The sequence below is a fragment of the Sinocyclocheilus anshuiensis genome, unplaced genomic scaffold (assembly GCF_001515605.1).
Source record: "Sinocyclocheilus anshuiensis isolate Anshui unplaced genomic scaffold, SAMN03320099.WGS_v1.1 scaffold1518, whole genome shotgun sequence".
NCBI lineage: Eukaryota > Metazoa > Chordata > Actinopteri > Cypriniformes > Cyprinidae > Sinocyclocheilus > Sinocyclocheilus anshuiensis.
Window position 1 is genome coordinate 395,189 of NW_015548194.1, and position 12,646 is coordinate 407,834.

Genomic DNA, 12,646 nt, shown 5'->3' on the forward strand with positions numbered 1-12,646 from the left:
CAGCCTGACAATAGCATCTTTATGTCCTAATAGCACAGAGGCTTATTTTTCGCTCTTCCTGACTTGTTCCCTCTGGTGGGGTGAGCAGCGGGACTCTTCGTGCCTGCCGTGTCATGCATCGAATGAGAAGAGGCTCCAATATTCTGCACTTTTGTAGCATTTCCCCCTAAAGTCCACTTACTTACAGTATAATGCTAGTCAAGGTTTCTCGCACCAAAAAAGCAATTAACTTCAATTAATGCCTGTTACATTCTCAGCATGATTTTTCAGTGAATTGTACCCCTAAAAGAGTTCACTTAACTTATTCATATGTGAAATCTGAAGCACAGTTTTATTTATTTTAGTTAGGGCGGCAACAAATAATTGATTAAATCAATAATAATCAACTAATTTGATTATCAATTAATCACATCTGAGTTCTGTGCACAGAAAACATCTGCTGGTCACATTACAGTAGTGAATAACACATTTCTGTGGACAAATTGCATATGATATAGTGGAAGACACTGAGTGAGCGGCTGCTTTTTTCAGTGTGTAACTCATGCAGTTATTTACATTTTGCATGAAGACACGTGTGTTAAACTTCACCGAACTAGTGCCGGCGCGCTCATGCACATCAGACAGACGGAGCGCAATACAATAAGAGTGCATTAAAATGACTAAAAGATACATTTTGACAAAATATTTCTTGTCTGTCATTTAGGTTTAAATTGGTTCAATTTAACAGAAATACTGGTATTTTTTTATGAAGCAGTAACAGTAAAGGGACTATTGTAATGGAGTATAAATGTAATATAATTACGATGTTCAGATGAGTGAATATGCGTGTTTCTCCTGCCTTGTATCAGTTGACATTTAGTTTTTAGCTTTTCTTTATTAGCATTTTTAATGTAGATTTAATTGAACTTCAACTTTAAAAATGGTAAGAAAAATGGTAATGGTACTTAATAGCATAGATACATTGACTATATGTGTTTGCATTGGACATTGTTTGGAGGACAACACTGCACAGGATGTGGAATAACATTTTAATAAATAATGGAATAAAATTAAAATTAAATGTTTGAATAATTAATCATTTTGAGATTTTAATAATAAATATGAAACAAATATATTGAGCCATGTAATATTTGTCTTGTAAGAAACTTTTTTAAAAAACATATGCAATCTTGGCGTTCAGATTGTAAAGAGGCCCTGAGCTCTCGGTGATGAATATCAGTCAACAGAAACTATCATTACGATCTCAAAGTTTCCCTCATTAAAAATGCATTTCCTCCAAACTATTATCAGATGCTGATGACTCACTGAGTCCAGTGCAAACACAGAAGTGCTGTGTTAGGGTGGCCTTTGTGTCTGTGACCTGTGATCATCAGTCTGTCTGCCTGAACTGCTGCACTGGGATTTGAGAGCTGGTCTGAACGTGAATGCTGACTGCTGGGATGTGAATAAAGCATTTCAGGTGATGATTTGGTGTATTTCACATCTGTCTCTGTCTCTGTGTTCCCACAGCCGCAGAACTGGCCAGTACAATGTCCAGCGGTGCAAAGGCTCAGGTAAGGCACCGTACCAGCGCTGCAGCTCCCAGGACTCTCTGGACGAGCAGGCCATGGTGGACTACTTCAAAGAGGTGGAGATCATCCAGCGCAGCGGAGACGCAGAGACGCAGGAGGACCTGCAGCTGAAGGTGGCTGATGGTAAGCGCCCGTCGCTCTGTGTTTGAGTCAGCGCTCCTTATCTGTGTTTCCCCTACAGCTACAAGACTAAATAATGATCTACTCTGAAGCCTGATAGATGCAGCTCTGTACAGAAAATAAAACCATTTCTGGATTATTTCATTGAAGACTGCCTTAAAAAATTACCATTAATTATAAAATAGGGTCAACACACACTTTAGTTTGGGGCCCAGTTTTTACTATTAACTAACTATTAACTGTGACCTTTGCCTCAATAAACTCATAATTAGCTGCTTATTAATAGTTAGTAAGGTTAAGTTTAGGTATGTTGAATTATGACAAACTGTATCATCATTAAAACTAAATTACATGAGGAGGAGTATCACATTTAAATTTAAATGATAATTAATCTACACAAAACCCAAAGTGCAGCTGTAAACCAGTGTTATTTTAGTATTATTGATATATTATTATAGTTTTTGTTAATAATTTGAATTGTAATATATGGTAAAAACAAATGCATAACAATTGTTGAAATGAAATGTATAATTACTATAATATTCACGAAATTAGAAATAATTTGAGAACTAATAAATGACAAAATAATATGAAATTGATCAGTTGATAATTTTGTTGTTTTTTTGTCATATTTGTATTTGCTTTTTAAATGTCTGTACAGTTTTTAAGTTTTAGTTTTTAGTTTATTTAGTTTATAGTTATTTTAGTACTTCAACTTAAACTATACAAAAATGATAAATGTTACCTTTGCAACTAATATATATATGTATATACAGTATATATAAATGTGTGTGTGTTTAATAAAGTCTCGATATATGTTTTTTCCAAAGTTAAACTTGCATTAATTTTAATGCAAGTTGCATGGGTTTCTAAACATGCGGCTCTTTTGTGCGAGACGCGAGTGCAACAGTAATAGATGTGCGCTCACTTTTTAGGGCTTGAGTCAGTCATTATATTTATATTTTTGGTCCGCTGTGGGGTATTACTGCGACGTATTGCTGCCACATTACAGCTACTCAAACGAGCGCAAAAAGGTGTCGAGGAGCTTCAGTAGAACAGCAGTGAACTGCGGTCAGATGAGATGCTGTCAGGCCATATGTCAGTAAAAAACAATTTTCCCGTCCTGGCGGCACGTGCAGTAGCCTGTATAATTTCATATAAAAGTGCAAAAGAAACTATGAGCATGCAATGCCGTAATTATGTTGTCAGTTACGTCACTAAGTTACCAAAAAGGCAATTAAAGCTGCCTTAAAACTGTGCATGCATGTAAGTCTTTGTTATATATGAGTCAGATTTAAGGACGTCTCTGAAATTCAGTGGTTTTCAAAACTGTCCTGAAGTCTCCGTCATCTCACACACCTGATTCAACTCCTCAGCTCATTATAGAGACTTTAAGAGCTGAAGCGGGTCAGAAAAGGTAAAGAGTTATGAGAAACTATGATGCGTCCCAGATCCATATCATGTTCAGCAGCAGCAGCTCTTAATAATAACCCAATAACCAGCTGCTGTGATGACTGTTCATCAAAGAACAAAAGAAAGGTCACAATCACATTTGTAGCTTTAAGGATTCATGTATATTTAATTTAGAATTTAGTGTTTGATAACTTTATTCAATTTCTGTAGATTTACTACTTGCTGAAGGGCACCGGGAGCTAAATATGATATTTATTATAATGGGTTTATGTGAAGATTGTTTTAAAATCACTTAAATTAGAAGTTATTATTTTATTGTTATTAAGTCTCATAAATGTTAAAATTAAAAGAAAAATGTATCCGAATATTTTTATGGTTTTATTTTTAGATAACAATAATAACTCTGTTTTAAATGCTTTAAATCATCTGAATTCAGTCAGATTTTTGTTTCTCTTTATGTGGATTAAACCCAACAAACATATGTTTTCAAACAAGGGGTGAGTCATTTGCACCATTATTAGGAGTTGCTCCATGTAAAATGCTATATTGCAAAAGATGGTGATGACTAATGGGTTTCTTGTACATTTTCAACATTTTTTCTGCTGAGTTCAGCAAGCTGTGTGAAGCAAGATTAAAACCGGATCACAATCCTGGCACACACACAGCACCGCTCTGAGTGTGAAGACTGATCTCTCAAGATGGCGCCAATGTCAATGGCATGCCGTCTGTTTCTCCGCTTACTTCGTTTGTTTCTTGGCCTGTCTGTGCTTATACATCTTCTGACTTTAATAAGTCAAAATGTTGCTACACCATTAATATACGATCGTCAGATGCTGCTTAATATTAGATCTACTATAGCGCTTTGCTCAAATAAGGATGTGACTGGTCCGAGCTTCAGCTTACCACCTCCACCTCTCCTGATGAACGCACTTGTATGGTTGCGCCGTGTGCCTTTTCCTGGAGGAAACGGCGTAGGTGGAGAGGAAAGCGAGGAGAGGAAAGCGGGGAGGCATTGCTGTTAGGCTAAGATCTTGCCTGGCTTCTCGACTGGTTTGTCAACCTCGTCTGGACGCTTGTTGGGCAGAGTTGGATCGCGGCCTTTACATCTCACGGCGTTCTCTGGAATTTCCTTATCAATGGATCGTTCATCTGTCAGCGGACTCGTCATTGCAGCCTCTTCGGCGTCGCTCACCTCGTTTACAGCGCGGTGGGGTGGATTACCATCATCTTCGTCCACTGTGTCGGGCATCACTCTCCGTCTCACAAATGGTTGGTGACTCATCTTCAATCAAAATGGCTTTAGTTAATTCCAGATTGCTGGGAAACAAGACCTTTATTTTAAACGACTTTATAAACTCTGGCAATTTAGACTTTTTATTTGTGACTGAGGCTTGGCTCTCTGTTGGTGATAGTAGTCCTTTCTCTGAACTTACTCTTAGTTATAACTTTTTTAATTCTCCCCGTTTGTCTGGTCGGGGCGGAGAACTGGCATCTGTTTTTAAAAACAATTTTTGTTGCCGAATAATAGAAACGGACACTTTCACAATCTTTGAAGTTCAACTTTTTTAATTGGATCCGATGAACTCATTAGTGGTGGCAGTGGTTTATTGTCCACCAAAAATTAATAAAAACTTTATTGCTGAGTTCTCTGAATTTTTAGGGGGTATTACACCTAAATTTGATAGAATTTTAATTGTTGGGGACTTTAATATTCATGTTTGTTGTGACTCCACAGTATTAGCCAAAGAATTTCTCAGTGTCATTGATGCTTGTGTTTTTTGTCAGTGGGTGAAAGAACCAACACATGCTCGTGGCCATATTTTAGATCTGGTGTTAACACATGGCCTTTCTATTTCAGATGCTCACATTGGTGATTTGAGTTTTTCAGATCATAAGCCTATTATGTTTACTCTTGATATTTCTTGTCATACTACTGAAATCATTAGACCTGCAAAATGGTCACGTGTTGGCCTATTTGGTCCAACTTCTGTGGACGATTTTTCTATAGCATTCAATGAGGCTTGTCATTTGCTCCCTGTGGACTATCTTGCTAATACGTTAAATGTGGATGAGCTTCTTAACATGTTTAATTCTTTGTGCACCAATGTTTTAGATATCGTTGCCCCTATGAGAATGAAAAAACAAAAACAAAGTTGAACCATGGCTAAACAGTAATACTCATAGTCTAAGACAAGTCTGCAGAAGAGCAGAACGTAGATGGAAAAAGGATAAACTCCAAATATCCTATGAAATTTTATGGGAGTCTTTAATAGCATATCAAAAAGCTGTGAAAGTTGCCATGTCTAACTATTTTTCTGCGATAATTTTCAAAAACACCAATAGTCCTAGGACTTTGTTTAATATCTTGAATTCTGTTTTTAGTCCAACAGGCAATATCTGTCTTGCAGAGTCTTCAACTTTGTGTGAAGACTTTTTGAGATTTTTTGTGGAAAAAATAGAAGCAATTAGACAGTCCATTATTTCTTTTACTGATGACCCTTCAGATCTTCTGACTCCTACTAGGTTTTTTAATTAATTTGAGCCGATTACCATGCAGGGTTTAATGGATTCAGTCATCAAACTCAAGCCTACTACATCTGCTCTTGATATTGTTCCTACCCACTTTTTTAAACTGATTTTTGATAGTGTTGGGGCCTGGATTCTTGCAATTGTAAATAAGAGCCTTATTTCTGGGTTTGTTCCAGCTTATTGTAAACATGCAATGGTGAAACCTCTGTTGAAAAAGCCTAATCTGGATACAACTGTTTTATCGCATTTTAGGCCAATCTCAAATGTACCTTTTATTGCTAAAATTTTAGAGAGAGTTCTGTTATTACAGTTACAGACTTTTTTGGAAACAAATAATACTCTTGAAAAATTCCAGTCTGGATTTAGGAAAACTCATAGTACTGAGTCTTAAATGACATTCTGCTACTTGCTGACTCTGGGAACTCTAATTTTAGTGCTTTTAGATTTGAGTGCAGCATTCAATACAGTTGATCATGGCATTCTTTTATCATGCCTTGAAAAGTGTGTGGGCATCCAAGGAAGTGCCCTGAGCTGGTTCAGATCTTATCGTAGTAACAGAACTTTTTCAGTAGGCATTGGTCGCGCTGTTTCATCTGTAGCTCCTCTTACCTCTGGTGTTCCTCAAGGCTCTATTTTGGCTCCCATCTTGTTTTCACTGTACATGCTTCCACTAGGTTAAATTTTTAGGAAGCATGGAGTGTCCTTTCATTTTTATACTTTTTTTGACACCCAAATCTATTTACCTTTAAAACACAATGACAAGAATGGTTTAGAAACATTGCTTGCATGCTTAGCTGATGTAAGATCTTGGATGTCTAAAAAAAATGTTGCATTTAAATGAGGGAAAGACGGAAGCAATTGTCTTTGGACCCTCTGTGGGTAAAGGAAAACCAACTTTTAACTGTGGTCATTTAAACTCTTATATCAAACCAACGGTGAAAAATGTGGGAGTTCTTTTTGATTCCTCCCTTAAGTTTGACCAACATTTTAACTCAGTAGTTAAGTCATGTTTTTTCCATCTTAAACTTCTGTCAAAAGTTAGATCTTTTCTAACTTTTAAAGATCTTGAAAGAGTCATACATGCTTTTGTTTTATCACGTTTGGACTATTGTAACTCCTTGTATATTGGACTACCCCAATCCACTGTGTCAAGGCTTCAAATGGTTAAAAATGCCGCAGCCAGATTTTTAACAGGGGTTCGTAAACGAGAACACATTACTCCGATTTTAATGTGTTTAAACTGGTTGCCAGTGCGTTATAGAGTTGAATTAAAAATGTTGTTGTTTGTTTTTAAGTCTTTAAATGGTCTGGCACCTTCTTATTTGTCAGATCTTGTAAATGTGAATAGGTCTGCCAGATGTTTGCGATCCCAAGATCAAGATTGAAGTTGAAAGTTGACCGTGCGTTTGGGGTGGCCGGTCCTAGGTTATGGAACAGTCTTCCCTTATCTGTGAGATCCGCATCTTCTGTATATGATTTTAAATCTAAGCTACAGTCTCATCTTTTTATTCTTGCATTTAATTCATTATAATTCTTGGTCTCATTTTAACTTATGTTTTAGTGTATTATATTTATTTCCTCTTTCCTCTTTTGTACAGCACAGTGGTCAACTCTTGTTGTGTTTATCTGTGCTTTATAAGTAAATAAATGAAATGAAATGACTAACCCTAAAACACAATACCTTAAAGTATTAAACCCACTTGAGCATTTAAGTTCATAAAACTGACAGGAAACAGAAGAGAAAAGAGAGAAAGGTCTTGCATGTTTGCAGATAGACTGAAATTATAAACCCTTCACTTCTTTGTGTAAATGGAAAATTCAACCACACTGCTTGACCTGGGCAGCCTTATGAAGAGTGTGCTTTTAATACCACAAGAGTGAACTTTTTTCTCGATTTCCATTTGTCACAAGTGTGTTATGGTACCAGCAGGAAACAGTGTTAAACACATTCAACATTTTTACGCTTTGAACCCGAACACTTCTTAAAGGCACTGCATGTGGCGCTGTCGGTTTATACTCCTCCATGTTTAAGAACAATAGGCTTAACTTACAGGAAGAACCTACAATAAAAACCACAGATCAGTCATGACATCAGCGGGAATTGTTTGCCCCTAAGGGAACAACAAACTGTGACTTCCTTAAATTCTGTGTGTGTCTAAATTGTGAAGTTGCCGGAAAAGGAAGATATTTCTGTTTCCTGTCAGAGCTGGATTAATGCCTTCCTCCTCACCACGACTGTGATGAAAATAACACATTGTGACACATACTGCATATGTGACCCTGCAGCACAAAAGCAGTCTTAAGTCGCTGGGGTATATTTGTAGCAATAGCCAAAAATACATTGTATGGGTCAAACTTATCGATTTTTCTTTTATGCCAAAAATCATTAGGATATTAAGTAAAGATCATGTTCTATGAAGATATTTTGTACATTTCCTACCGTAAATATATCAAAACATAATTTTTGATTAGTAATATGCATTGCTAAGAACTTAATTTGGACAACTTTAAAGATGATTTTCTCAATATTTTGAATTTTTTGCACCCTCAGATTCCAGATTTTCAAATAGTTGTATCTCAGCCAAATATTGTCCTATCCTAAACTGACCCCTCCAGGGTCACATATGTCACTTGTGTGATTAATAAGTCATTATTAATCACACATTAAGTCATTTCTGAGGAGAATACAATAAAGCCAGAGTGGTTGAGTTTGACAGAGCTGTACGTCACTCTGTGTCAGAAATGTCTGGCCTTATCTGACATATGATCATCTTCTGTTGTGTTCTGCAGAGGGCGAGCAGGAGGAGGCATGGCTGATGGAGGCGGGGCTTGCGACGCTGTTCGACGAATCGGCTTCAGACGGCGAGGACAGCATCGTTCTGCTGTCGACTCTGACCCGAACGCAAGCAGCCGCCGTGGAGAGACGCGTGGAGACACTCAAACAGACGCTACGCAAACGCAACAAACCGTACAGTGTCCCGGATGTTCGAGAGATCTTTAAACCATCACCTGCTTCACAAAGCAAAGTACGTGTGCACATAAGACCACGCATCAGTGCTGTTTCTGCCCCATATACAGTGACTCATGTGTGAATGAAGATATGAAGGTGTGTCCATCTAGAACACACAGCACTAATATCAGGGATAAGACTGAGTTTAGCTTTATATACCGCAGCTGTGACTGCTGTAGATTACAAGAGAAAGTAATTATATCCCTCAGTTTATAAAAATGCTGAAGTCTCATTTTAACTTATGTTTTAGTGTATTATATTTATTTCCTCTTTCCTCTTTTGTACAGCACAGTGGTCAACTCTTGTTGTGTTTATCTGTGCTTTATAAGTAAATAAATGAAATGAAATGACTAACCCTAAAACACAATACCTTAAAGTATTAAACCCACTTGAGCATTTAAGTTCATAAAACTGACAGGAAACAGAAGAGAAAAGAGAGAAAGGTCTTGCATGTTTGCAGATAGACTGAAATTATAAACCCTTCACTTCTTTGTGTAAATGGAAAATTCAACCACACTGCTTGACCTGGGCAGCCTTATGAAGAGTGTGCTTTTAATACCACAAGAGTGAACTTTTTTCTCGATTTCCATTTGTCACAAGTGTGTTATGGTACCAGCAGGAAACAGTGTTAAACACATTCAACATTTTTACGCTTTGAACCCGAACACTTCTTAAAGGCACTGCATGTGGCGCTGTCGGTTTATACTCCTCCATGTTTAAGAACAATAGGCTTAACTTACAGGAAGAACCTACAATAAAAACCACAGATCAGTCATGACATCAGCGGGAATTGTTTGCCCCTAAGGGAACAACAAACTGTGACTTCCTTAAATTCTGTGTGTGTCTAAATTGTGAAGTTGCCGGAAAAGGAAGATATTTCTGTTTCCTGTCAGAGCTGGATTAATGCCTTCCTCCTCACCACGACTGTGATGAAAATAACACATTGTGACACATACTGCATATGTGACCCTGCAGCACAAAAGCAGTCTTAAGTCGCTGGGGTATATTTGTAGCAATAGCCAAAAATACATTGTATGGGTCAAACTTATCGATTTTTCTTTTATGCCAAAAATCATTAGGATATTAAGTAAAGATCATGTTCTATGAAGATATTTTGTACATTTCCTACCGTAAATATATCAAAACATAATTTTTGATTAGTAATATGCATTGCTAAGAACTTAATTTGGACAACTTTAAAGATGATTTTCTCAATATTTTGAATTTTTTGCACCCTCAGATTCCAGATTTTCAAATAGTTGTATCTCAGCCAAATATTGTCCTATCCTAAACTGACCCCTCCAGGGTCACATATGTCACTTGTGTGATTAATAAGTCATTATTAATCACACATTAAGTCATTTCTGAGGAGAATACAATAAAGCCAGAGTGGTTGAGTTTGACAGAGCTGTACGTCACTCTGTGTCAGAAATGTCTGGCCTTATCTGACATATGATCATCTTCTGTTGTGTTCTGCAGAGGGCGAGCAGGAGGAGGCATGGCTGATGGAGGCGGGGCTTGCGACGCTGTTCGACGAATCGGCTTCAGACGGCGAGGACAGCATCGTTCTGCTGTCGACTCTGACCCGAACGCAAGCAGCCGCCGTGGAGAGACGCGTGGAGACACTCAAACAGACGCTACGCAAACGCAACAAACCGTACAGTGTCCCGGATGTTCGAGAGATCTTTAAACCATCACCTGCTTCACAAAGCAAAGTACGTGTGCACATAAGACCACGCATCAGTGCTGTTTCTGCCCCATATACAGTGACTCATGTGTGAATGAAGATATGAAGGTGTGTCCATCTAGAACACACAGCACTAATATCAGGGATAAGACTGAGTTTAGCTTTATATACCGCAGCTGTGACTGCTGTAGATTACAAGAGAAAGTAATTATATCCCTCAGTTTATAAAAATGCTGAACTTAAGATGGGTCGACAGTTCAGAGCTTCCAATCTTTTAGATTTGTGAGGTTTAGAAAAACTGACCTTGCACTAGTGTAAACGATGAAGAGCTTTTTCAGCTCCGTAAGATACATAAACAAGCTAGCAACCAGTGATTGGCTTGACTGGGGTGAATCTGTGAGTCTGTGGCATTTAGAATTAGTGAAATGATAGAGATCAGTGACAGTCTGCATGTTTATTCTTCTCCCAGATAGTCTGATTCAGTCTAAACCACTGGCATATGACAAAGCTTCAGCAGGATGACTAGTGAGGCTGTGTCTTAAAATCTGATTTTTTACTCCCATGTGACACAGATCAGATATCGTTGCACACTAGGAAAGACATAAATCCGCACTAGATCAGATTTTTTTTTTTGTTTTTTGTTTTTTGAGCCACTTCCATCACTTAAAATGTGGTTTTAAATCGGATGCATATTCAATATATGGACAGATGACTTGTGTCTAAACATGTATGTCTGTTTGTAAAGATTGTTCACGTAAATTAGAAGTTGTTTTTTAAAGTCTAATAAATGTTAAAATTGATAGCTCTCAATTATACACTGGCACAAAAAATCTGATTTTTTTCCCTCATATCTGACACAGATCAGAATTTGTTGCACAAATGTAAACACAAAAATCCGCACGAGATCTGATTTTTCCGCATCTGATCTGAGCCACTTCCAAATGTGGTTTTACATCAGATACATATCCCATATCTGGACATCCAACCTTTGTCTAAACACAAATATCCGATTCCCATCAGAACTCACAATCCGAGGGCGACCCGGCTTGCTGTAGGCTATGCGTTCGAATTTTATTGATAGTAGCTTCGCTACTTAAACCAACATTAAATTTCTCAACAATGAGATGATTATTGTTTTTGTAATTTAAACAATAAGCTTCACTATTAGGCTATTCGGTCGTGCTTTATCTCTCTCATTAATTCATTCAGATTCATTCTAATAAATAGAATCTTACAGCTCTACATTATTTCATTTCAAAATTCTACATCTAACGATCTGTAGATAAAATAACAAATGAAAATTACCGTTATTTTCTGGTCTTTATCCGTTCAGTCAGATTATATGCTGCAAAACATCCATGACAGCTGTTGTCCATGCTGGCAAATAATGGCCACTCGACGTGAATTATGCCCATTCAGAATCCGAGGGTCTACCTGTGCATAGTAAAGCGATCACTGACAATCATTTTGGGCGGGAATTAATGTGAACCGAGATATCGGATAAAGTGAATGTAAACAGACAGGCCTGTGCATTAATAATGTGTGATTGAGCACACGCAGAAACATTCAGGAGCTCTGGAACTGATTTTATAAAGAAATGCTACATTATATTCTTCAGCGACAAGATGATAATGTCGCCGTTTTTTAGGAAATAAAACTCACAGCTTCACTATATGGAGAGGCTTCACAGACGCAAGTAATTCACACACAACCTCTTTCGTGAATTCATTCAAATAAATGCAATCTTACTGCAGCACTTTATTTCTCTTTAGAATTCTAGATCTAACGACCCATAGATAAGATAACTAATGTAAGCTGCTGTTATTTTATCTCTTCAGTCAATCAGTTCAGCCAGTTTTGCACTGCAAACTTCAGTTGCATCAATGATTATCCATGCTGGCAGGTGATCATAGTATAGCGGGATAAACACATGCATTAAAGTCAAAGAATCATCCGATGTGAATTATATCAATTATTTTTATAATGGCAATACAAAACCCGAGGGTCAAAGCGATCACAATGCATTCATTCAGTTTGGTTGGGGATTCATGTAAATACAGATATCGGATATGAATCGTGTCTTAAGTGAATTTAAACAGTTGGGACAAAAAACTGGAAATGGTGAAAATATCGGACCTTGTAAGTGCATTTTTACAGGTCACAAATTACACAGTTGTTCCCTGTTAATAAACATTTCAACACAGTGTAATGAATAACTGAGAAAATGTAAAAGTGAAGGATTATTTCTAGGGATGCACCGATACCACTTTTTCCAGTACTCGCCCGATACCGATACTTTTATTTTTGGTACTTGCC

The 12,646-nt window shown here is 37.4% G+C and overlaps 1 protein-coding gene across 1 annotated transcript in view; it reads left to right on the plus strand.

Moving 5' to 3' along the window:
• Positions 1-12,646, plus strand: part of LOC107653144 (rho GTPase-activating protein 18-like) — a 42,658-nt gene that overhangs the window by 13,533 nt on the left and 16,479 nt on the right. The window contains exons 2-3 of the mRNA XM_016439789.1: positions 1,510-1,694; positions 8,424-8,659. Coding sequence (XP_016295275.1) covers positions 1,510-1,694; positions 8,424-8,659 — 421 coding nt within the window. The remainder of the gene's footprint in view (positions 1-1,509; positions 1,695-8,423; positions 8,660-12,646) is intronic.